Genomic DNA, 24468 nt, shown 5'->3' with positions numbered 1-24468 from the left:
CGTGTGTCCCTCCCCCCTCTTCTTTTTCTTTTTATAATTTCAATTTCATCCTAGACACATCTTATCAAACAATGAGGAAATGGGTTTGTATTACCAACAGCTTTCTTCAGTTCTCAATATCCTCCCTGGCCTCTCAACCTCTTCCCCGCCCCTCCTCCCCCTCTCCTCTTTTTTCAGTCCGTCTTTTACTTTTTTTTTTATTCCTCATCGCTACGAAGTTCACAGAGGTTCTTCGAGTCTCAAATAAACCACCAGATTCTCCCTCTGACTTTTGATCTTTGTCAGGGATACATAAAAAATTGACGTTTTTTCCACCAAATAAAAATCTCACCATTTTTTGTGAGGACCGTCGCCACCCAAGAACTGAGAGAATATCTGCCACAATCCAAACAACAAGAGTGAATCTTCAACAAGCCAGCAGCCGCCAAACTCCGGTCCGGGCTCTAAAATGCTAAACAGAAACAAAATGGCGACAGAGAGACAAAATGGCGACCCCTTTCTTTACCGGATCTCTGACAGTTGTTTCCAACACTCAGTCTGGCGCATGGCATGCCCACCACCGCTCATCAATGCCTTTTCACCTTCTGACCTCTGAAATCATATGACTTTCACCCTTTCACCCACCTCACCCATAACCACTAACACTTCACTTTCACGTTCACTCACCTTCCACCTATCACCCACTATCACTGCCCTGTCCCCCCACCCCACCCCTTCCCTGGATGTTGTGTTTGTAGCATGCTGGTTACAGTGGTGTCTGTGTGTTGTGGCTAACATTACACCCTCCCCCTCCTGATCCCCTTGACTTGATTGGTGGATGTACCCTGTCTCCCGATTGGCTTGATCATGCTTTGTATGACATCAAATCATTTATACCCCTTACATGTCAAACTTATTTGTGTTTCTGTTAATTAACTTCTGAAGAATGAAAACCTTGGTTTCCGCATTTGTGAAGTTGTGTGATAATCCTCCCTATGTAATGCATGTGTGTGCATAAGGCCTAGTGTGTGTGACTAAGAGTGTGTGTGTGTGTGTGTGTATATGCGTGTGATGTTTTGTATAGTTACAAATTGAACCCAGAAACCTAAGACAAGTACAAGCAATTTGTCCTTGGCAATTTGTCCATTTTACTAACCCTCTCCCAACCTGAACTATCCAAAACGAATGAGAATCCATTCTCTTACCCCCATCAAAAGATAAAGAAAATGTGGTCCTCTGCTCTGACATATTTTCTTTATCTGTCCTGTGAACCTACCTATTACTAAACCCATGAAATAATACCTCAAACGCTGTCTGAACCAAACTCTCAAACTATTGCTCCAAGGTACAAACCTACTAGGTACTATCTACTACAGTGGCTTCAGAAAGTATTCACACCACATGACTTTTTCCAACTTTTGTCGTGTTACAGCCTGATTATTTTATCACTGGCCTACACACGATACGCCGTGATGTCAAAGTGGAATTATGTTGTTAGACATTTTTATAAATGAATAAACAATGAAGAGTCAATAAGTATTCAACCCATTTGTTATGGCAAGCCTAAGGAAGTCACATAATGAGTTGCATGGACTCACTCCGTGTGCAATAATAATGTTTATTATGATTTTTTAATGACTATCTCATCTCTGTAACTCACACATACAACTATCTGTAAGGTTCCTCAATCGAACAGTGAATTTCAAAGACAAATTCCACCACAAAGACAGGAGGTTTTCCAATGCCTCACAAAGAAGGGCACCTATTGGTAGATAAAAAAATAATACACTGAATATCCCTTTGAGCATGGTGAAGTTATTAATTACACTTTGGATGGTGGATCAATACACCCAGTCACTACAAAGATACAGGCGTCCTTCCTAACTCAGATGCCGGAGAGGAAGGAAACCACTCAGGGATTTTACCATGAGGCAAATTGTGACCGAGTTTAATGGCTGTAATAGGAGAAAACTGGATGGATCAACAATATTGCAGTTACTACCTGCACAGAATAAGGTACTACATTAATGCTGCAAAAATAGTGGTAAAACTATTTACTTTTTGTCCTGAATATGAAGTGTTATGTTTGGAGCAAATCCAATACAACACATTACTGTGTACTAAGCACAGGCAAAATCCTAAAGGAAAACCAGGTTCAGTTTGCTTTCCACCAGACACTGGGAGATTAATTCACCTTTCAGCAGGACAATAACCTAAAACACAAGGCCAAATCTACACTGGAGTTGCTTACCAAGAAGACAGTGAATGTTCCTTAGTGGCTGAGTTATAGTTTTGACTTAAATCTACATGAAAATCTATGGCAAGACCTGCAAACGGTTGTCTAGAAATGACCAGCAACCAATTTGACAGAGCTTGAAAAATGTTGAAACAAATTATGGGCCAATGTTGCACAATCCAGGTGTGGAAAGCTCTTAGAGTCTTACCCAGAAAGACTCACAACTGTAAGGTGCTTCTACAAAGTATTGACTCAGGCGTGTGAATACTTCAGTAAACGTAATATTTATGTTTTTCATTTTCAATAAATTTGCAAACATTTCTCAAAACATGTTTTCTATTTTGTCAGTATGGGTAGTTGTGTGTAAATGGGAGAGAAAATAAATATATTTCATTCATTTTGAATTCAGGCTGTAAACACAAAACAAATCTGGAATAAGTCAAGTGGTATGAATACCTTATGAAGCCACTGTAGCTACTAGTTACTATCTACTAGGAACTAGCTACTAGCCCAGGTGATCTCAGTCAGGAGTAAAATACATAGATATAGTCCATTAGGTCATAGCAGACCAAGGAGAGAGGTGTGTGTATCCTATACATACTGAACAGAGAGTTCCACCTCAGCGTCTAATGCCTTGGCTTTGGTATGTGTTACCCTATAACAGGTGACCATCTCTGTGGATGGGATCCTCACCACAACAGGCTATACCCAGGAAGACTACACCATGCTGGGGTCTGATGACTTCTTCTACGTTGGTGGGAGTCCTAGTACAGCTGACCTACCTGGTTCTCCTGTCAGCAACAATTTCATGGGCTGTCTGAAAGAGGTAGGTTTAGGTTAGGAGGAATTGAAGGTACACACACACACACACACACACACAAATGCAAACACGCACACACACAAATGCAAACACATACACACACACACACACACATTCACACACACACACACACACACACACACACACACACACACACACACACACACACACACACACACACACACACACACACACACACAAATGCAAACACACACACACAAATGCAAACACACACACACACACACACACACACACACACACACACACACACACACACACACACACACACACACACACATGCAAACACACAAACACACATGCAAACACACACACACATACACCCCCCCCCCCCATCCCTCCCACACACATACACACACAGACAGCATCCACATCCACTAAGCTAGTCAGAGCGGTTGAATTACATATGTAAAATCAGCAAGGTTGTCCTCCGCTAAGCAGCAGCAGCAGCAGCAGCAATGTGAAACGAAATTGCATTATCAATGAAAGCTGCTGAGCTGGCAGACCGGGGAAGTGCTCAGCAGCCATTCAATATTTCTCAGCTTAATCTAATTTACAACATTCACAGCAGTTAGTTGTGTGTTAGAAAATGGCCCCGAATACCTTACTGTCATATGTCATTTGCAGTCTCAACTTGACTGTAGTAAAGCAGTGGATTACTATACACCAGTCCTAGTGCTCACTACCAAGAAAGGGAATTTTGGTGTGATAGGACACAACATATTGTTGTTGTTCTAGGATATTTTAAATATATATAAAAAATGTAGTAAAATGTACTTTAGAATGTAATTGTCACGTTCCTGACCTTATTTCCTTTATTTTGTCTTTGTTTAGTATGGTCAGGACGTGAGCTGGGTGGGCATTCTATGTTATGTGTTTCTATGTTGGGTTCTTTTCAATTAGCCTGATATGGTTCTCAATCAGGGGCAGGTGTTTTAAGTGTCCTCTGATTGAGAACCATATTTAGGTAGGCTGTTCTCACTGTTTGTTTGTGGGTGATTGTTCCTGTGTCAGTGTTTGTGCCACACGGGACTGTTTCGTTTGTGAGTTTGTTCCTGTCCGTGCGTTCTTCGTTGTCTGTAAGTTCTCATGTTCAGGTCTGTTTACGTCGTTTATTGTTTTGTAGTTTGTTAAGAGTTTTTTCGTGTTCGTCTTTCTTTAAATAAATCATTATGTCTTCATACCTCGCTGCATATTGGTCCGATCCTTGCTCCTCCTCAGACGAGGAGGAGAACGAACGTTACAGTAATTCAATGTACTTTAGAATGTACATCAATGTACTGAAATGTACTTTAGAATGTAATAAAATGTGATTTAGAATGTACTAAAATGTACTTTAGAATGTACTAAAATTAACATTAGAAAGTACTTTACAATGTACTGAAATTAACTTTAGAATGTACTACAATGAACTTGTGGTTGTTTCACCTAGTCTCACCTTAAGATGGATGCACTACCTGTTAGTCACTCTGTATAAGAGTGTCTGGTAAAATGTATGTAATGTTTGAAAAAGAAAAGGAGAGCTCACTGTAGGAGCTCAGATCCAATAGATGAATAACCAACGTTTGGACAGTCAAGCGGTCTTCATCAGGATATAATGACAAGCACTGCAGGTCACTAGTTTATACAGTTTGAAATGACACACAGATGTCAGTAATCATGGCTGGCTCGGACTTGCTTTCAGGTGTTCTACTCTGCTAGCCAGCACCTCGCGTAAACAGGTGTTCTACTCCGCTAGCCAGCACCTCGTGTAAACAGGTGTTCTACTCCGCTAGCCAGCACCTCGCGTAAACAGGTGTTCTACTCCGCTAGCCAGCACCTCGCGTAAACAGGTGTTCTACTCCGCTAGCCAGCACCTCGCGTAAACAGGTGTTCTACTCCGCTAGCCAGCACCTCGCGTAAACAGGTGTTCTACTCCGCTAGCCAGCACCTCGCGTAAACAGGTGTTCTACTCTGCTAGCCAGCACAACTCGTAAACAGGTGTTCTACTCCGCTAGCCAGCACCTCGCGTAAACAGGTGTTCTACTCCGCTAGCCAGCAGCTCGCGTAAACAGGTGTTCTACTCCGCTAGCCAGCACCTCGCGTAAACAGGTGTTCTACTCCGCTAGCCAGCACCTCGCGTAAACAGGTGTTCTACTCCGCTAGCCAGCACCTCGCGTAAACAGGTGTTCTACTCCGCTAGCCAGCACAACTCGTAAACAGGTGTTCTACTCCGCTAGCCAGCACCTCGCGTAAACAGGTGTTCTACTCCGCTAGCCAGCACCTCGCGTAAACAGGTGTTCTAATCCGCTAGCCAGCACCTCTCGTAAACAGGTGTTCTACTCCGCTAGCCAGCACCTCTCGTAAACAGGTGTTCTACTCCGCTAGCCAGCACCACTCGTAAACAGGTGTTCTACTCCGCTAGCCAGCACCACTCGTAAACATGTGTTCTACTCCGCTAGCCAGCACCTCGCGTAGACAGGTGTTCTACTCCGCTAGCCAGCACCACTCGTAAACAGGTGTTCTACTCCGCTAGCCAGCACCTCGCGTAAACAGGTGTGCACTTCTTCCACCTCCAAATTAATAAAATGTCCATTTTACATTTCCAGGCATTTTAGGTTTTAGATGGTATGCCTTCCTCTTCTTATTTTATTGGCCATTATTCATTCTAAACTCACCATGGCACTACATTATTGTGAAGTGTTGGTGATCAAATCAAATCAAATGTATTTATATAGCCCTTCTTACATCAGCTGATATCTCAAAGTGCTGTATAGAAACCCAGCCTAAAACCCCAAACAGCAAGCAATGCAGGTGTAGAAGCACGGTGGCTAGGAAAAACTCCCTAGAAAGGCCAACACCTAGGAAGAAACCTAGAGGGGAACCAGGCTATGAGGGGTAGCCAGTCCTCTTCTGGCTGTGCCGGGTGGAGATTATAACAGAACATGGCCAAGATGTTCAAATGGTCATAAATGACCAGCAGGGTTAAATAATAATAATCACAGTAGTTGTCGAGGGTGCAACAAGTCAGCATCTCAGGAGTAAATGTCAGTTGGCTTTTCATAGCCGATCATTAAGAGTATCTCTACCGCTCCTGCTGTCTCTAGAGAGTTGAAAACAGCAGGTCTGGGACAGGTAGCACGTCCGGTGAACAGGTCAGGGTTCCATAGCCACAGGCAGAACAATTGAAACTGGAGCAGCAGCACGGCCAGGTGGACTGGGGACAGCAAGGAGTCATCATGCCAGGTAGTCCTGAGGCATGGTCCTAGGGCTCAGGTCCTCCGAGAGAGAGAAAGAGAGAATTAGAGAGAGCATACTTAAATTCACACAGGACACCGGTGTCGTGTCTTTGCTATCATTAAATTGAAGACTTATAGTTTATATCAAAGATTCCTGTAATTAGTTATTACGCAATCAACTAGTTAATAACGTAACTAATTAACTATGAATTCGAGGGCACCAGGGAAAGTAGTCAGATTACAAAATTATAATTTCCCAATATAACCTTTCAAATATTTTCAAATCTGATCAATAGTCTTCTGATTAATGATTTATTTATTTTTACCTCACGTTAGTCTCATTCCAAACGTCGTAAATTGTTGGTTATCTGCACGAACGCAGTCTTCACTATGAGTCATCCATACATCAATTGTCTTAAATCATTTATTTATTACTAACTAAGTAATTCACAGAAATGCATAAACAAACTAAGTAATTCACAGAAATGCATAAACAAACAAACAAATTTAAAATGGTTACATGAAATGATGGGAGAAATATGCCCTAGTGGGCTGAACCGGCATGGCGGCGTGTTAGACAAAGGGAAAATTGCGTTCGACTAAGAAGTCACTACAGAGTCCATAATTATAACAATTGACATGCTAATCCTTACACATGAACGCTCACTCATTCGGGAACAATTGCAATCAATATATATATATTTACGCTCGGTGTGTCGTCTTCACCGCTGGAGAAAAGTTCGTTTCTGTTGGAGTTCCTTCTGTCTCTGTCCTGGTTATGGTGGATAGTTCAGAGTGACATTCGTTATAGAATGGATGTTTCGGCGGTTGTCTTTCTTCGCGTTCAATGATACCGAATTCCTAGCTGCAGACTAGTAGTCAATATCAAAGACTTGTTCTTATTCGTCTAAGAGTTTAACCACGTGGTATGGTTAAAGATTCAGCAATGGTACTTAACCTTCGTTCTCCTCCTATGGAGGAAAACATGGTCTATTGATAATTTCTCAGAGTAGGGCTTTTATTCGGATAGCAGAAAGGGGCTGTCCCAGGATGTCTGACCCTAACTGGGCTCAGGGGCGGTCCTTGGATTTAGTTCAAATCAAAAGGGATTTGTATTTTTCTTCATTAACTTCTCTGGGATAGTTGGGACGCTAGCGTCCCAACTGACAAGCACCCCCAACCCCCCCCTCACTGATTAGCATCGCGTCACAATTAAATAGTAGCATGTAAAAATGTAAATATCATTAAATCACAAGTCCAAGACACCAAATGAAAGATACAGATCTTGTGAATAAAGCCACCATTTCAGATTTTTTAAATGTTTTACAGGGAAGACAAAATATGTAAATCTATTAGCTAACCACGTTAGCAAAAGACACCATTTTTCTTTGTCCACCATTTTTTCTCTCCACCAGTAGCTATCACCAATTCGGCCAAATAAAGATATTGATAGCCACTAACCAAGAAAAAACCTCATCAGATGACAGTCTGATAACATATTTATTGTATAGGATAGGTTTTGTTAGAAAAATGTGCATATTTCAGGTAGAAATCATAGTTTACAATTGCACCCACCATCACAACTCGACTAGAATAAATACAGCGAGCAACGTGTATTACCTAATTACTAATCATAAAACATTTCTTAAAAATACACAGCTCACAGCAATGGAAAGACACAGATCTTGTGAATTCAGACAATATTTCAGATGTTCTAAGTGTTTTACAGCGAAAACACAATAAATCGTTATATTAGCATACCACATGTGCAAACGTTACCCGAGCATTGATTCAAGCCAAAGAGAGCGATAACGTAATCATCGCCAAAATATATTAATTTTTTCACTAACCTTCTCAGAATTCTTCCGATGACACTCCTGTAACATCATATTACAACATACATATAGAGTTTGTTCGAAAATGTGCATATTTAGCCACAAAAAAACGTGGTTATACAATGACAATACTAGCAAAACTAGCCTGAAAATGTCGGGCGCCATTTTGGACAGTGATCTGGCGTAATGAATAACTAATCGTAAACTTTACTAAAAAATATAGGGTGGACAGCAATCGAAAGACAAATTAGTTCTTAACCTTTAACGAGTCACCAACCCGGATCCGGGATCACCCCCCACTCCCCCCCCACTGAGTAGCATAGCTAGCATAGCGTCACAATTAAATAGTAGCATCTAAATATCATTAAATCACAAGTCCAAGACACCAGATGAAAGATACAGATCTTGTGAATAACCCCATCATTTCTGTTTTTTAAAATGTTTTACAGGGAAGACACAATATGTAAATCTATTAGCTAAACACGTTAGCAAAATACACCACTTTTCTAACTCCATCAGTTTCTTACTACTTCAGGTGCTATCACCAATTCGGCTAAACTAAGATATTGATAGCCACTAACCAAGAAAAAACCTCTTCAGATGACAGTCTGATAACATATTCATGGTATAGGATAGTTTTTGTTAGAAAAAAGTGCATATTTCAGGTAGAATCACAGTTCTACATTGCAGCTGCAATCTGAAATAGCGTTGGAAGCAGCCGGAATAATTACTGAGACCGACGTCAATTACCAAAAGAATCATCCTAAAACACTTCAGAAAAATAGACAGCCTACAGCAATCGAAAGACACAGATCTTGTGAATCCAGAGAATATTTCAGATTTTCTAAGTGTTTTACAGCGAAAACACAATATAGCATTATATGAGCGTACCACAATAGCCAGAATCACAACCGCATTTACCAGCTGTAAATGTTAGCGATCGTAACAACCCAACAAAAGATATATAATTTGACTAACCTTGATATACTTCATCAGATGACAGACCTGTAACATCATATTACACAATGCATATAGCTTTTGTTCGAAAATGTGCATATTTAGCAGCACAAATCGTGGTTATACTATGTAATCACTACAAACATTGCATGTATTCTGGCCGGCGCCATTTTGGATTAGCGCCTATTCTTATAAAAATACTATTCATAAACTTGACTAAAAAATATAAGTTGGACAACAATCGAAAGATAAATTAGTTCTTAATGCAATCGCTATGTTAGATTTTTAAAATTAACGTTACTAGACATATAGTGTGCGTTGCAGCCAGACCAGTGCCTGCAAAAGTGGCGCGCAAACACTATGACATTTTTCCACATAAATACATAATAACATCATAAATAGTTCCTACTTTTGGACGAGCTTCCATCAGTATCTTGGGCAATGTGTCTTTACTTCAAAAGAATAGTTGCTTTGTTGTAAAACGTCCTCTTCACCTTTGGAACTAGCTGCTACCATTAGCTATGTCGCACACACATGTCCAAATCCTCAAACTAGATACAAAGGAAATTCAGAAAAATAGCACTATACTCGCATAAACTGATATAAATCGGTTTCAAATAACATCGTTATGATGTTTCTAACACCTATATTTAATTAAATTACAGACGGATACATCTCTGGTCGATAACTGAGCGTTCCAAAATTTCATCCTGACTTCTTGCCAGGCGCCATGACGAACGAGACAAAGAAAGGTACTCTCGTTCCATCCGGCTTTATAACCTCGGACAGCTACGCAGACAGACCATTCCACTTCTCATTGGTTACTGACATCCAGGGGAAGGCGGGTGCAGTTCAATTCCAGCCATAGGATATACACAGGCTTTAAAACTGAACCCAGATCAGAGGATAATTCTCAGACCTTCGCAAGTCATGTCAGGATTTTTGCTGTAGAGGGAGTTCTGGGTCACCCACAGACATAATTAAAACGGTTTTAGAAACTAGACAGTGTTTACTAATCCAATATTAGTAAGGATATGCATATTGTACGATCAAGAATTGAGCAATAGGCCGTTTAATTTGGAGACCAAAATATGCTAATGCGGAACAGCACCCCCTATAGTTGCAAGAAGTTAATGCAATCGCTGAATTACATTTCTAAAATTATCCTTACTGTGCAATACAGGGTTCGCCAAGCGAAGCTACACAAAACAAAATGGCGGCTTATGCGTTTGACATTTTTCAACAGAATAACGATTTATCATCAAAAATAGTTCTTACTATGAGCTGATCTTCAATCAGAATCTTGGGCAATGTATCCTTTCTCCGGTCTAATCGTCTTTTGGTCGAAAGATGTCCTCGTCCTGTCGAAATGGCCACTAACGTTCGGCATGTACTGGAAACGTGACCGGCTCTTCAAAGTACGTCACAAAGAAATGCCTCAAAATCGCACTAAACGGATATAAATTGCTATAAAACGGTTTAAATTAACTACCTTATGATGTCTTTAACACCTATAACGAATAAAAACATGACCGGCGATATATAAGTGGCTAAACCAAAACTTGGAAGGAGGCCAGTCCGACGACCACTCTGCGTCGAGCGCACTGTTGAAAAGGACGTTCTTTCCGCTCCAGGGTCTATTTATAGAGCCCGGATTGCGCAATCCACTCCATTCAAAATCTCCCCGCTTACTGACATCTAGAGGAAGGCGTAGGCAGTGTTTGTAGCATCATAGCATTCACAGGGACTTATGAACTGACCTGGGAGCAGGGGCCAAGATTTCTGAAATCTCACTCCCTGGCAGGAAAAGTGCTGTAGAATGAGTTCTGTTTCACTCAGAGACATAATTACAACGGTTATAGAAACTAGAGAGTGTTTTCTATCCAATAATAACAATAATATGCATATTGTACGAGCAAGAATTGAGTACTAGGCAGTTTAATTTGGAGATCAATTTTCGCAAAGTCGAAACAGCACCCCCTATATCCCAGAGAGGTTAAACAGTCCAAAATCATATTACACAATTATACAAACAGTATCATACTCACTCATTCATTTTATACAACAAACAGATGTAAACCTCATATCTGAGGTTATTATATAAACAGCGGTATGGTAATGTAGCCACCCCTTCTCCCATGAGTTTCCCACATTGGGACAAACGGACATGTTAATAGCTGGACTCTTCACCGATCTTTTATACTTTTTCCGGAACATGAAATCTGTTCGTACCTCAAGTTCTGTGAGGTGGAAGAAACCTCTTTGTCATGAAAGTTTACCCTCTCTCTAATACTGTTTGGCCATGAGGAGATTCTCAGGATATTACGACGTCTCTCTGTGATCACAGCATGGGTTGAAGGAGGAAAGGGGGAGGCAGGGAGTGGCAGGGAGAGGGAATGGGCTTTATGTACCTAAACAGGCAACGTCATGACACCGGATAAGACAGGAGAAGTACTCCAGATATAACAGACTGACCCTAGCCCCCCGACACATAAACTACTGCAGCGTAATACTGGAGGCTGAGACAGGAGGGGTCAGGAGACACTGTGGCCCCATCCGATGATACCCCCGGACAGGGCCAAACAGGCAGGATATAACCCCACCCACTTTGCCAAAGCACAGCCCCCACACCACTAGAGGGATATCTTCAATCACCAACTTACCATGCCGAGTATACCCCATAAAGATCTCCGCCACGGCACAACCCAAATGGGGGCGCCAACCCAGACAGGAAGATCACGTCAGTGACTCAACCCACTCAAGTGACACACCCCTCCTAGGGAATGGATGTGGAAGAGCACCATTAAGCCAGTGACTCAGCCCCTGTATTAGGGTTAGAGGTAGAGAATCCCAGTGGAGAGAGGGGAACCAGCCAGGCAGAGACAGCAAGGGCGGTTCGTTGCTCCAGAGCCTTTCCGTTCACCTTCACACTCCTGGGCCAGACTACACTCAATCATAGGACCTACTGAAGAGATGAGTCTTTAATAAAGACTTAAAAGTTGAGACCGAGTCTACGTCTCTCACATGGGTAGGCAGATCATTCCATAAAAATGGAGCTCTATAGGAGAAAGCCCTGCCTCCAGCTGTTTGCTTAGAAATTCTAGGGACAATTAGGAGGCCTGCGTCTTGTGACCGTAGCGTACGTGTAGGTATGTACGGCAGGACCAAATCGGAAAGACAGGTAGGAGCAAGCCCATGTAATGCTTTGTAGGTTAGCAGTAAAACCTTGAAATCATCCCTTGCCTTAACAGGAAGCCAGTGTAGGGAGGCTAGCACTGGAGTAATATGATCACATTTTTGGGTTCTAGTCAGGATTCTAGCAGCCGTGTTTAGCACTAACTGAAGTGTATTTAGTGCTTTATCCGGGTAGCCGGAAAGTAGAGCATTGCAGTAGTCTAACCTAGAAGTAACAAAAGCATGGACTAAATAATAAATGCATCATTTTTGGACAGAAAGTTTCTGATTTTTGCAATGTTACGTAGATGGAAAAAAGCTGTCCTTGAAACAGTCTTGATATGTTCGTCAAAAGAGAGATCAGGGTCAAGAGTAACGCCGAGGTCCTTCACAGTTTTATTTGAGACGACTGTACAACCATCAAGATTAATTGTCAGATTCAACAGAAGATCTCTTTGTTCTTGGGACCTAGAACAAGCATCTCTGTTTTGTCCGAGTTTAAAAGTAGAATGTTTGCAGCCATCCACTTCCTTATGTCTGAAACACAGGCTTCTAGCGAGGGCAATTTTGGGGCTTCACCATGTTTCATTGAAATGTACAGCTGTGTGTCATCCGCATAGCAGTGAAAGTTAACATTATGTTTTCGAATGACATCCCCAAGAGGTAAAATATATAGTGAAAACAATAGTGGTCCTAAAACGGAACCTTGAGGAACACCGAAATTTACAGTTGATTTGGACAAACCATTCACAGAGACAAACTGATATCTTTCCGACAGATACGATCTAAACCAGGCCAGAACTTGTCCGTGTAGACCAATTTGGGTTTCCAATCTCTCCAAAAGAATGTGGTGACCGATGGTATCAAAAGCAGCACTAAGGTCTAGGAGCACGAGGACAGATGCAGAGCCTCGGTCTGACGCCATTAAAAGTTCATATACCACCTTCACAAGTGCAGTCCCAGTGCTATGATGGGGTCTAAAACCAGACTGAAGCATTTCGTATACATTGGTTGTCTTCAGGAAGGCAGTTAGTTGCTGCGCAACAGCTTTTTCACAAAAAATTGAGAGGAATGGAAGATTCGATATAGGCCGATAGTTTCTTATATATTCTGGGTCAAGGTTTGGCTTTTTCAAGAGAGGCTTTATTACTGCCACTTTTAGTGAGTTTGGTACACATCCGGTGGATACAGAGCCGTTTATTATGTTCAACATAGGAGGGCCAAGCACAGGAAGCAGCTCTTTCAGTAGTTTAGTTGGAATAGGGTCCAGGATGCAGCTTGAAGGTTTAGAGGCCATGATTATTTTCATCATTGTGTCAAGAGATATAGTACTAAAACACTTGAGTGTCTCTCTTGATCCTAGGTCCTGGCAGAGTTGTGCAGACTTAGGACAACTGAGCTTTGGAGGAATATGCAGATTTAAAGAGGAGTCCATAATTTGCTTTCTAATGATCATGATCTTTTCCTCAAAGAAGTTCATGAATTTATTACTGCTTAGGTGAAAGCCATCCTCTCTTGAGGAATGTTGCTTTTTAGTTAGCTTTGCGACAGTATCAAAAAGACATTTTGGATTATTCTTATTTTCCTCAATTAAGTTGGAAAAATAGGATGATCGAGCAGCAGTGAGGGCTCTTCGATACTGCACGGTACTGTCTTTCCAAGCTAGTCGGAAGACTTCCAGTTTGGTGTGGCGCCATTTCCGTTCCAATTTTCTGGAAGCTTGCTTCAAAGCTCGGGTATTTTCTGTATACCAGGGAGCTAGTTTCTTATGGCAAATGTTTTTAGTTTTAGTGGTGCCACTGCATCTAGGGTATTGCGCAAGGTTAAATTTAGTTCCTCAGTTAGGTGGTTCACTGATTTTTGTCCTCTGACGTCCTTGGGTAGGCAGAGGGAGTCTGGAAGGGCATCAAGGAATCTTTGGGTTGTCTGATAATTTATTGCACGACTTTTGATCCTCCTTGGTTGGGGTCTGATTAGATTATTTGTTGCGATTGCAAACGTAATAAAATGGTGGTCCAAAAGTCCAGGATTATGAGGAAAAACATTAAGATCCACCACATTTATTCCATGGGACAAAACTAGGTCCAGAGTATGACTGTGACAGTGAGTAGGTCCAGAGACATGTTGGACAAACCTCACTGAGTCGATGATGGCTCCGAAAGCCTTTTGGAGTGGGTCTGTGGACTTTTCCATGTGAATAGTAAAATCACCAAAAATTTGAATATTATCTGCTGTGACTACAAGGTCCGATAGGAATTCAGGGAACTCAGTGAGGAATGCTCTATATGGCCCAGGAGGCCTGTAAACAGTAGCTATAAAAAGTGATTGAGTAGGCTGCATAGATTTCATGACTAGAAGCTCAAAAGACGAAAACGTATTTTATTTTTTGTAGATTGAAATTTGCTATCGTAAATGTTAGCAACACCTCCGCCTTTGCGGGATGCACAGGGAATATGGTCAATAGTGTAACCAGGGGGTGAGGCCTCATTTAACACAGTAAATTCATCAGGCTTAAGCCATGTTTCAGTCAGGCCAATCACATCAAGATTATGATCAGTGATAAGTTCATTGACTATAATTGCCTTTGAAGTCAGGGATCAAACATTAAGTAGCCCTATTTTGAGATGTGAGGTATCACGATCTCTTTCAATAATAACAGGAATGGAGGAGGTCTTTATCCTAGTGAGATTGCTGAAGCGAACACCGCCATGTTTAGTTATGCCCAACCTAGGTTGAGGCACAGACACAGTCTCAATGGAGATAGCTGAGCTGACTACACTGACTGTGCTAGTGGCAGACTCCACTAAGCTGGCAGGCTGGCTAACAGCCTGCTGCCTGGCCTGCACCCTATTTCATTGTGGAGCTAGAGGAGTTAGAGCCCTGTCTATGTTGGTAGATAAGATGACAGCACCCCTCCAGCTAGGATGGAGTCCGTCACTCCTCAGCAGGTCAGGCTTGGTCCTGTTTGTGGGTGAGTCCCAGAAAGACGGCCAATTATCTACAAATTCTATCTTTTGGAAGGGGCAGAAAACAGTTTTCAACCAACGATTGAGTTGTGAGACTTTGCTGTAGAGCTCATCACTCCCCCTAACTGGGAGGGGGCCAGAGACAATTACTCGATGCCGACACATCTTTCTAGCTGATTTACACGCTGAAGCTATGTTGCGCTTGGTGAACTCTGACTGTTTCACCCTAACATCATTGGTGCCAACGTGGATAACAATATCCCTATATTCTCTACACTCGCCAGATTTAGCCTTAGCCAGCACCATCTTTATATTAGCCTTAAAGTCGGTAGCCCTGCCCCCTGGTAAACAGTGTATGATCGCTGGATGATTCGTTTTAAGTCTAATACTGCGGGTAATGGAGTTGACAATGACTAGGGTTTTCAATTTGTCAGAGCTAATGGTGGGAAGCTTCGGCGTCTCAGACCTCGTAACGGGAGGAGTAGAGACCAGAGAAGGCTCGGCCTCAGACTCCGACCCGTTGCTTATTGGGGAAAACCGGTTGAAAGTTTCTGTCGGCTGAATGAGCGACACCCTTTGAGCATTCCTACAGCATTTCCCTCCAGAAGCCATGAGAAAGTTGTCCGGCTGCGGGGACCGTGCGAGGGGATTTATACTATCGTTACTATCTGAACTTACTGGTGGCACAGACGCTGTTTCATCCTTTCCTACACTGAAATTACCCTTGCCTAACGATTGCGTCTGAAGCTGGGCTTGAAGCACAGATATCCTCGCCGTAAGGCACTCGTTCTCCTGTATATTATGATTACAGCGACTGCAATTAGAAGGCATCATGTTAATGTTACTACTTAGCTTCGGCTGTTGGAAGTCCTGACGAACCATGTCCAGATAAAGCGTCCGGATTGAAAAAGTTGAGTGAGGGAAAAACTAAAAATATAAACGGTATTTAAAAAGTAAAATCCGTCAAGTAGCAAAGTAAGGTTGACAAAGTAAGGATCATCTACAGTTAATTTTCTCTGACCATTACACAAGGGCTGAAATTAGCTTGAAATCTTCATAATTGTTTATCTTTCTTGGGGAATCTTTAAACTATCATTCTCCACACCTTCAATAAACCTGCAACTGTTGTGATTAAATTCTCATTATCATAAACGCTCATATTTCAAAGGACAGCTATTTACTGTTGAAAGAGAGGATGACAATGACAATCTCTCATCAGAAGGAAGACTAAGGGTGCATCCAACATGGCATCCTGTTCCTCTTATAGACAATATCTATATTTTTTGTCTCTGTACTCCAGCACAATATATTATTTACCGTTCATTTTCATTGGGCCCAAATAATCTGAAACACAACCAAAACCAACAGGAAATGCATCCAACAAGTTTGTTGAGTCACAAGCTTGATTATTTAATTTATATTTATTTAACTAGGCAAGTCAGTTAAGAACAAGTTCTTATTTTACAATGACGGCCTACCCCGGCCAAACACTCCCCTAAACCGGACGACAGTTGGCCAATTGTGCGCCGCCCAATGGGACTTCCAATCACGGCTGGTTGTGATACAGCCTGGGATTGAACCAGGGTCTGTAGTGACATCTCTAGCACTGAGATGCAGTACCTTAGACTGCTGTGCCACTCGGCAGGAGGATGTTAGGAATATGGGACTAAATACTACACTTTTGACTACTTTAATACACATATAAGTTCATTTTTTGTCCCCTAAAACTATGTACAAAAAGTGCTGTAACGGTTCACTCCATATAAACGGTTCACCCCATATAAACGGTTCACCCCATATAAACGGTTCACCCCATATAAACGGTTCACCCCATATAAACGGTTCACCCCATATAAAGGGTTCACCCCATATAAAGGGTTCACCCCATATAAACGGTTCACCCCATATAAACGGTTCACCCCATATAAACGGTTCACCCCATATGGATGAAAATACCCTCAAATCAAAGCTGACCGTCTGCACTTTAACCTCATAGTCATGATATCATTTCAAATCCAAAGTGCTGGAGTGTCAACGCCCCCCCCCCCCCCATGTTTGGAATAATTTACAAAACCTCATTTCATCTTGAATCTTTGGTGCCAACAGGGCAGTTTAGAAGGCTGATGAGGGATGAATTCACTGAGTTTTGCAAGTGTTTTAGGGATTGTAAAAATGTATTTGTGTTGTTTAAATGTAGTGTCTCTGTAACTGCTGTATCTTGTAGTTTACACATTCCCCCCGGTCCCCCCTGCTTTCTAATGACACCCAGAGACCCGTTCCCCCGATCTCCCGGTCCCCCCTGCTTTCTAATGACACCCAGAGACCTGTTCACCCGGTCCCCCGGTCCCCCTGTCCCCCCTGCTTTATAATGACACCCAGAGAACCGGTCCCCCGGTCCCCCGGTCCCCCCTGCTTTCTAATGACACCCAGAGACATAGCTATACCTACAGTCAGAGTAACCCCAAGGTGAATGTGTTCAGTAGATGAGAGTTCATCATTGAGACAATATAGTAATAATATGATTGCCTTATGGGGACATTTATGATTGTCTTCCAACACTAACAGCTAACCTCCCTCCATGTTTTCAGCATCTGTATCAGCAGTGTAAATCTGTGTACAGAGTGGTTGCCTCTCCAGCATTATTATCAATCACCATGTGACTGGTGGAGTGGAGAGTCATAGGCTGTATCCCAAATTGTACCTTAGTCCTTATTTAGTGCACTACTTTTGACCAGAGGCCCATATGGAATAGGGTGCGATTTAGGACGCATCCACAGCATGCGATCCACGATGGACTGCATTGTGTTGCATGTCCAGCCTGGCTTGACTGACTGACTGTCTGCTGGGTCTATCCCTTACAACCATGTTCACCCTGCTGTGGCTCTGTCTGGGCTGATGATCTCTGCCTGCCAGCACACTGCCTCTATCCCTTTCTCTCTCTCTCTCTCTCTTTATCTGTCCATCTTTATGTCCCCCTCCCTCTCCTCCTCTGTACACAGCTGATGAGGGATGACTCAGTTCATTTGGGCCCACTGGATGGTTGGATCACGCTTCATCACTGCCTCTCTCTTCCAATGCTTTTCTCATGGAACAGAGGGAGGAGGAGGGATGGAGGAAGTGGGAGGAAGGCCAAAGAGGAGGTGGGAGGGGGGAGGGCCAGAATGAGAGGATGAAGGGATGGAGTGGGGCAGAAGGAGGAGGGGTTGGACTCCTCTCTCTCTCTTTCTCTCTCTCCCTCCCTGACTATCTCCCTCCCTCTCTCTCCCTCACTGGAAGTAAAAGAGAATGCTACTGTAGTCCTCCTCTATTCTCTGCACCCTCCACACCCACTAGGCATAGGGACGATAGCAGCATCACTCCTCGTGTGCAGCCATGTGGGCCAGCAGTCATGTGACGTGAGCCAGTGGGCAGCGAGGCGGTAGCGGTGGCAGCCATGTCCCCTGGCGTCCACAGGGCACCAGCGCCAAGACAAGCAGGCCAGGGTCCTAAACAGTCAGCTGGTGTAGTAGCTCTGCTCTGAGAGGCTGTTGTGGCTGCTACTGTCATCCAGATTGTGGACGGAGGGGAGGAAGGGGGATTAGGGAAGGACTAAGGGAGGGAGGGAAGCAGGGAGGGAGTGAGTGAGCGAGAGACCAACATTTGGCATTTGGGAGGAACGTACTGCCCACATCATCCTCAAAGTCGTCATCAGCCGTGTTCTATATTTAACCAAACCAGTCTCTGCTCATTTCAGTTTAAAAAATATATATAAATCACACACAGCACACGTTTGCTCAGAGGCACGCAGGGATACTCCTCTGACCTCTAACCCCTGACCTTTGCATTGCGTATGACCCCTGAGGATACACCCAGCAGCTCTGCAGTAAACAGACACACAACAATGTGGCCCCTGTCTCTCTACAATGAAAGCCCCACACATCCATACAATGTACATGGTTTAGATATGTGGCCTTTGTCTTTCTAGTGCCAGTATAACTTACTGTTACAGCATCAAATCCCTCCAGCCTCCACCTAGGTGAGCTATTGCTCACGTATTCATCTTAATGATATCCCTATTTGTACACACAACACCACTCAATTCCACCATCTCCACCCAGGAATATGAATAAAGATTTTCAATAATGTTTATTATATCACATTTATCTGGATCAAACCACTTCATTTCAAATCCCTAATCCCTCCTCTCGTCCAATTTTAAATCATATTTACACACAGGCTCATTGTAGCATCGATCTACTCTTGTTTAAACATTACTCTCAAGGCTCTCTAGGGAGAGGCTGTTGAGTCCTCTAACTACATTACAGTGTTGTGTGTGTGTGTGTGTGTGTGTGTGTGTGTGTGTGTGTGTGTGTGTGTGTGTGTGTGTGTGTGTGTGTGTGTGTGTGTGTGTGTGTGTGTGTGTGTGTGTGTGTGTGTGTGGCTATTGGAACTGGCCTCTTTACTCATGTGGTATCACACCTCCCTTATTAATACCACAGCTAAATCAGAGGGAGTGAGGAGGGAGGGAAGGAAGGAAGGAGAGTGGTAGGGAGTATGGAGGGAGAGAGGCGTAGAGGCAGGGATGGAGGGAGAGAGGCGTAGAGGGAGGCATGGAGGGAGAGAGGCGTAGAGGCAGGGATGGAGGGAGAGAGGTGTAGAGGGATGGATGGAGGGAGAGAGGCGTAGAGGGAGGCATGGAGGGAGAGAGGCGTAGAGGCAGGGATGGAGGGAGAGAGGCGTAGAGGGAGGGATGGAGGGAGACAGGTGTAGAGGGATAGATGGAGGGAGAGAGGCGTAGAGGGAGGGATGGAGGGAGACAGGTGTGGAGGGATAGATGGAGGGAGAGAGGCGTAGAGGGATAGATGGAGGGAGAGAGGCGTAGAGGGAGGGATGGAGGGAGACAGGTGTAGAGGGAGGGATGGAGGGAGACAGGTGTAGAGGGATAGATGGAGGGAGAGAGGCGTAGAGGGATAGATTGAGGGAGAGAGGCGTAGAGGGAGGGATGGAGGGAGACAGGTGTGGAGGAAGGGATGGAGGGAGAGAGGCGTAGAGGAAGGGATGGAGGGAGAGAGGCGTAGAGGGAGGGATGGAGGGAGACAGGTGTAGAGGGAGGGACGGAGGGAGAGAGGTGTAGAGGGAGACAGGTGTGGAGGAAGAGATGGAGGGAGACAGGCGTAGAGGGAGGGATGGAGGTGGGGCTAGAGGAAAGGAGGCACGGAGGGAAGGAGAGAGAGAGGGAAGGAGGGAGGGAGGAAATGAGGGAGGGTGACAAGGAGGGAGGGAGGAAATGAGGGAGGGTGGCAAGGAGGGAGGGAAGGAAGGAGAGAGGGAGGGAGGGAGTGAGGGAGGGTGGGAGGGAGGGAGGGAGGGGTGGGTGGGTGTGAGAGAGGCATGGAGGGAGACAGGTGGAGAGGAGGGTATGGAGGAGAGACATGGAGGTAAGGAAGGAGGAAGGGAGACAGGTTGAGTGGGCAAAAGGGAGGGAGAGAAAGATGAAGGCAGCCAGGGAGAGAGGAAAATAGGCACTGTGGATGGGGTTAGAGAGGAAAGAGAGGCACTGTGGATGGGGTTAGAGAGGAAAGAGATGCACTGTGGATGGGGTTGGAGGGGAAGGAGAGGCACTGTGGATGGGGTTAGAGAGGAAAGAGAGGCACTGTGGATGGGGTTGGAGGTGAAGGAGAGGCACTGTGGATGGGGTTGGAGGGGAAGGAGAGGCACTGTGGATGGGGTTGGAGGGGAAGGAGAGGCACTGTGGATGGGGTTGGAGGGGAAGGAGAGGCACTGTGGATGGGGTTGGAGGGGAAGGAGAGGCACTGTGGATGGGGTTGGAGGGGAAGGAGAGGCACTGTGGATGGGGTTGGAGAGGAAAGAGAGCATTGATCTAAAGTAGATTAGTCTGTGTGTCTGCTCCCAGCACGGATCAATATGCCATCTCAGGGAGGAGACGGAGGAAGAGGAGGAGGAGGAGGAATGGAGGAGAAAGAGGAGGAATGGAGGAGGAGAGATGGAGGTGAACAAGGAGAGATGGAAGCGAAGGAGAGATGGATGAGAGATGGAGGAGGAGAAGGACAGATGGAGGAGGAGATATGGCAGAGGAAGAGAAGCCTGTGCTTGCATTATAAATGGCCCCAGCGTGTCTAAGAGACTTCAAGGATGGCTGTTGGATAGCATAATAAACCTCTGACCGTATCAAAGTGGAAGATGAGGGATGCAAGGTTTGCATTCCAAATGGCACTCTATTCACTTCATAGTGCACTACTTTTGACCAGACTCCATAGGGCTCTTGGAAAAATTAATGCACTATATAGGGCATAGGGTGATATTTGGGACGCAACGTAGGAGAGGCAGTGTATTAATTATCACCATTGGGTTAATGATCAACAGAGCAGGATGGAGTGGCCGTCCCATTCATAACCAGAAGCAGATCTATCTGTCTGTAGTTATTACTATACATAAAGATTGATTGTGGTGTATTAGTGTGTCCTTGAATAACGAGGGAAAGAGATGGTGGTGTACAGGCCCCTGGACCCCTGAAGGGCCTCTTCTCACTGTCAGACAAGGTGGGAGGGAGGTAGGAATAGATAGAAGGCAAGGTGATACTACAGAAGTCTAGTCTGGTTCATCTCAAGAGAAACACCCCTGGTTCGTTCTACCTCAAAAAGTACAAGAAAGAGGATTTGACACCCCATCGTCTCAGAATGTTCTGATGTAGTTACCATTAGCAGTCCTGAAACTTGGTGTTGAAATATAATTTGATCTCTGAGAAATTAAGCTAATAAATTGCACCCAAATTGGCTATTTTCATTTATAGGATTCAGGTAATATTCAAAAAATATATTACCCAACATCCGATTTGAATTAACATATTCCTACCAATGAGTAAGATATGATGAATACCCCCCCCTAAAATGTCAAAAGCCACCCACGGAACACAGACCCCCCCACACCCCATACCAATCCCACCTCAACAACCAGTATGCAGTGTCAGTACTCTATGTCTGACAAGTAATATGAATCTGTGGCTTGGAGTATTGCTTCTCCATACTATGTAATGTATTCTCTTTGAATCTGGTGTTTTTTTCCCCCCATGTACAGAGAAATTTGTCTTTGAAGTTGCTTGCACTAGTCACCATAAAGCTGACTCAAAAGTGGCGCAACAGTCTAAACCACTGCATCTCAGTGCGAGAGGCATCACTGCAGTCCCTGGTTCAAATCCAGGCTGCATCACATCTGGCCTTGATTGGTAGTCCCATAGGGCGGTGCACAATTGGCCCAGTGTTGTTTTGATTTTGGCTGGAGTCGGCTGTCATTGTAAATAAGAATTTGTTCTTAAGTGACTTTTTTTTAAAGTAGTGTGAAAGTGCAAGTTTTGACCACTAGATGCCCCTGTTCCTACCACTAGATGCCCCTGTTCCTGCTATACCACCACAGTATTTTACCCGTTCGGGATGGTCTCTTGTGTTAATTAACATTTCCTTTGCAACTTTGGGGAGAAAACCAATAGATGTGTCTCATTATGAAAGTAAATTGTGTGGTCATCCTCACAATTCAAGCTGTGTGTGGATTTTGCCCATTTCGTTGGATTTGTCATGTTTTACTCATTGGTAGGAAGACGTTTGGTCCAAATCAGATTTTGGCCACTACATTTATTTTAATATTATTTGAATCCTATAAATTAAAATGGCCAATCTTGGTGCAATCAATTACCTTAATTTCTCAGAGAGAAAAATAACATTCAATAAAATAATGCATTTCTTTTTACCAGTTTTTGTTTTTTACCTGTTTCTAACTACAAAAACAACTCCAGAACAATATGTGATGGTCAAATCAAATCAAACGTATTGGTCACATACACCTGTTTAGCTGTTATTGCAGGTGTAGCGAATTGCTTGGGTCTCATGGCTTGCTGAAATGACATGGAATGACTCCCCTGCCATTCAGTTTCTCATCATCAATCACTTCAGACTTTGGTCCAGCGTCAGTCACCTTGCATTATTGAAGTGTACAGGTAGTCGATGAGGAATACAGAGGGTAGTGTCTCATTCAGAGAGGTCTGATTGTATGCTACCAGATCAGTCAGATAGAGAAACGGGTTCAGTTCAAGGTGCCTACAGTAGGTAGACTGGTGGTTAGACGTGGGTACAGATGTTGAGTATTACACAAACATTTAGCTCACCGGCTCCCTAGTGACACACAGTCACCTGGTATACAGTACATGGACACTAATCCTCTCCTCTCCACTTCCCTCTGTCTCTCTCTGTATGCCACCATTTTCTCTCATCTTATTTCCTTTCTTCTCACAACTAGCATCTCTCTCTCTCTCTGTGTCTCTGTAGTTATTCTCTCATCTCTCTCTGTGTCTCTCTGTAGTTATTCTCTCATCTCTCATCTCTCATCTCTCTCTGTGTCTCTGTAGTTATTCTCTCATCTCTCTCTTTCTCTCTCTGTGTCTCTCTGTAGTTATGCTCTCATCTCTCTCTGTGTCTCTCTGTAGTTATTCTCTCTCTCTCTGTGTCTCTCTGTAGTTATTCTCTCATCTCTCTCTGTGTCTCTCTGTAGTTATTCTCTCATCTCTCTCCCTTCGTCTCTCTGTGGCTACTCTCCTCTTGCTGGGTCACTGTACTCTCTTTCCCTTTCTCACTGTTTTGACTCTCTCTTTCTCTACTTATTATCTCTATATATATATCGTCTCTCTCTCTCTCTCTCTCTCTCTCTCTCTCTGTCTCTCTCTCTGTCACAGTCTCTGTGCACCTGTGTTGATTTACTGTCAAATCTTCCAGGATTATCTGTAATCCAGACCTGCAGCTGCATTCTCAAATACTACTGCTTCTGTTCACCATGCACACGAGAGAGAGAGAGAGAGAGAGAGACTATAATTTTCCACCTCTTTGGACTCAGCCACTCTGTTTTCTGTCACTTGTGTTGTAGGGAATAAAAGTCATGCACTATGTAGGGAATAAAAGTCGTGCACTATGTAGGGAATAAAAGTCGTGCACTATGTAGGGAATAAAAGTCGTGCACTATGTAGGGAATAAAAGTCGTGCACTATGTAGGGAATAAAAGTCGAGCACTATGTAGGGAATAAAAGTCGAGCACTATGTAGGGAATAAAAGTTGTGAACTATGTAGGGAATAAAAGTCGTGCACTATGTAGGGAATAAAAGTCGAGCACTATGTAGGGAATAAAAGTCGAGCACTATGTAGGGAATAAAAGTTGTGAACTATGTAGGGAATAAAAGCTGCGAACTATGTAGGGAATAAAAGCTGTGAACTATGTAGGGAATAAA

The 24468-nt window shown here is 43.6% G+C and overlaps 1 protein-coding gene across 1 annotated transcript in view; it reads left to right on the top strand.

Annotated features, from left to right (window-relative positions):
• Positions 1-2939: 2939 nt before the first annotated feature.
• LOC120019189 (neurexin-3b) overlaps positions 2940-24468 on the top strand; it is a 520460-nt gene continuing 498931 nt past the window's right edge. Inside the window, exon 1 of the mRNA XM_038962500.1 lies at positions 2940-3041. Coding sequence (XP_038818428.1) covers positions 2940-3041 — 102 coding nt within the window. The remainder of the gene's footprint in view (positions 3042-24468) is intronic.

The sequence above is a fragment of the Salvelinus namaycush genome, chromosome 24 (genome assembly GCF_016432855.1).
Source record: "Salvelinus namaycush isolate Seneca chromosome 24, SaNama_1.0, whole genome shotgun sequence".
NCBI classification, from domain to species: domain Eukaryota; kingdom Metazoa; phylum Chordata; class Actinopteri; order Salmoniformes; family Salmonidae; genus Salvelinus; species Salvelinus namaycush.
Note: the sequence above shows the minus strand (reverse complement) of the source record. Positions and strands in the feature narration are given on the sequence as shown.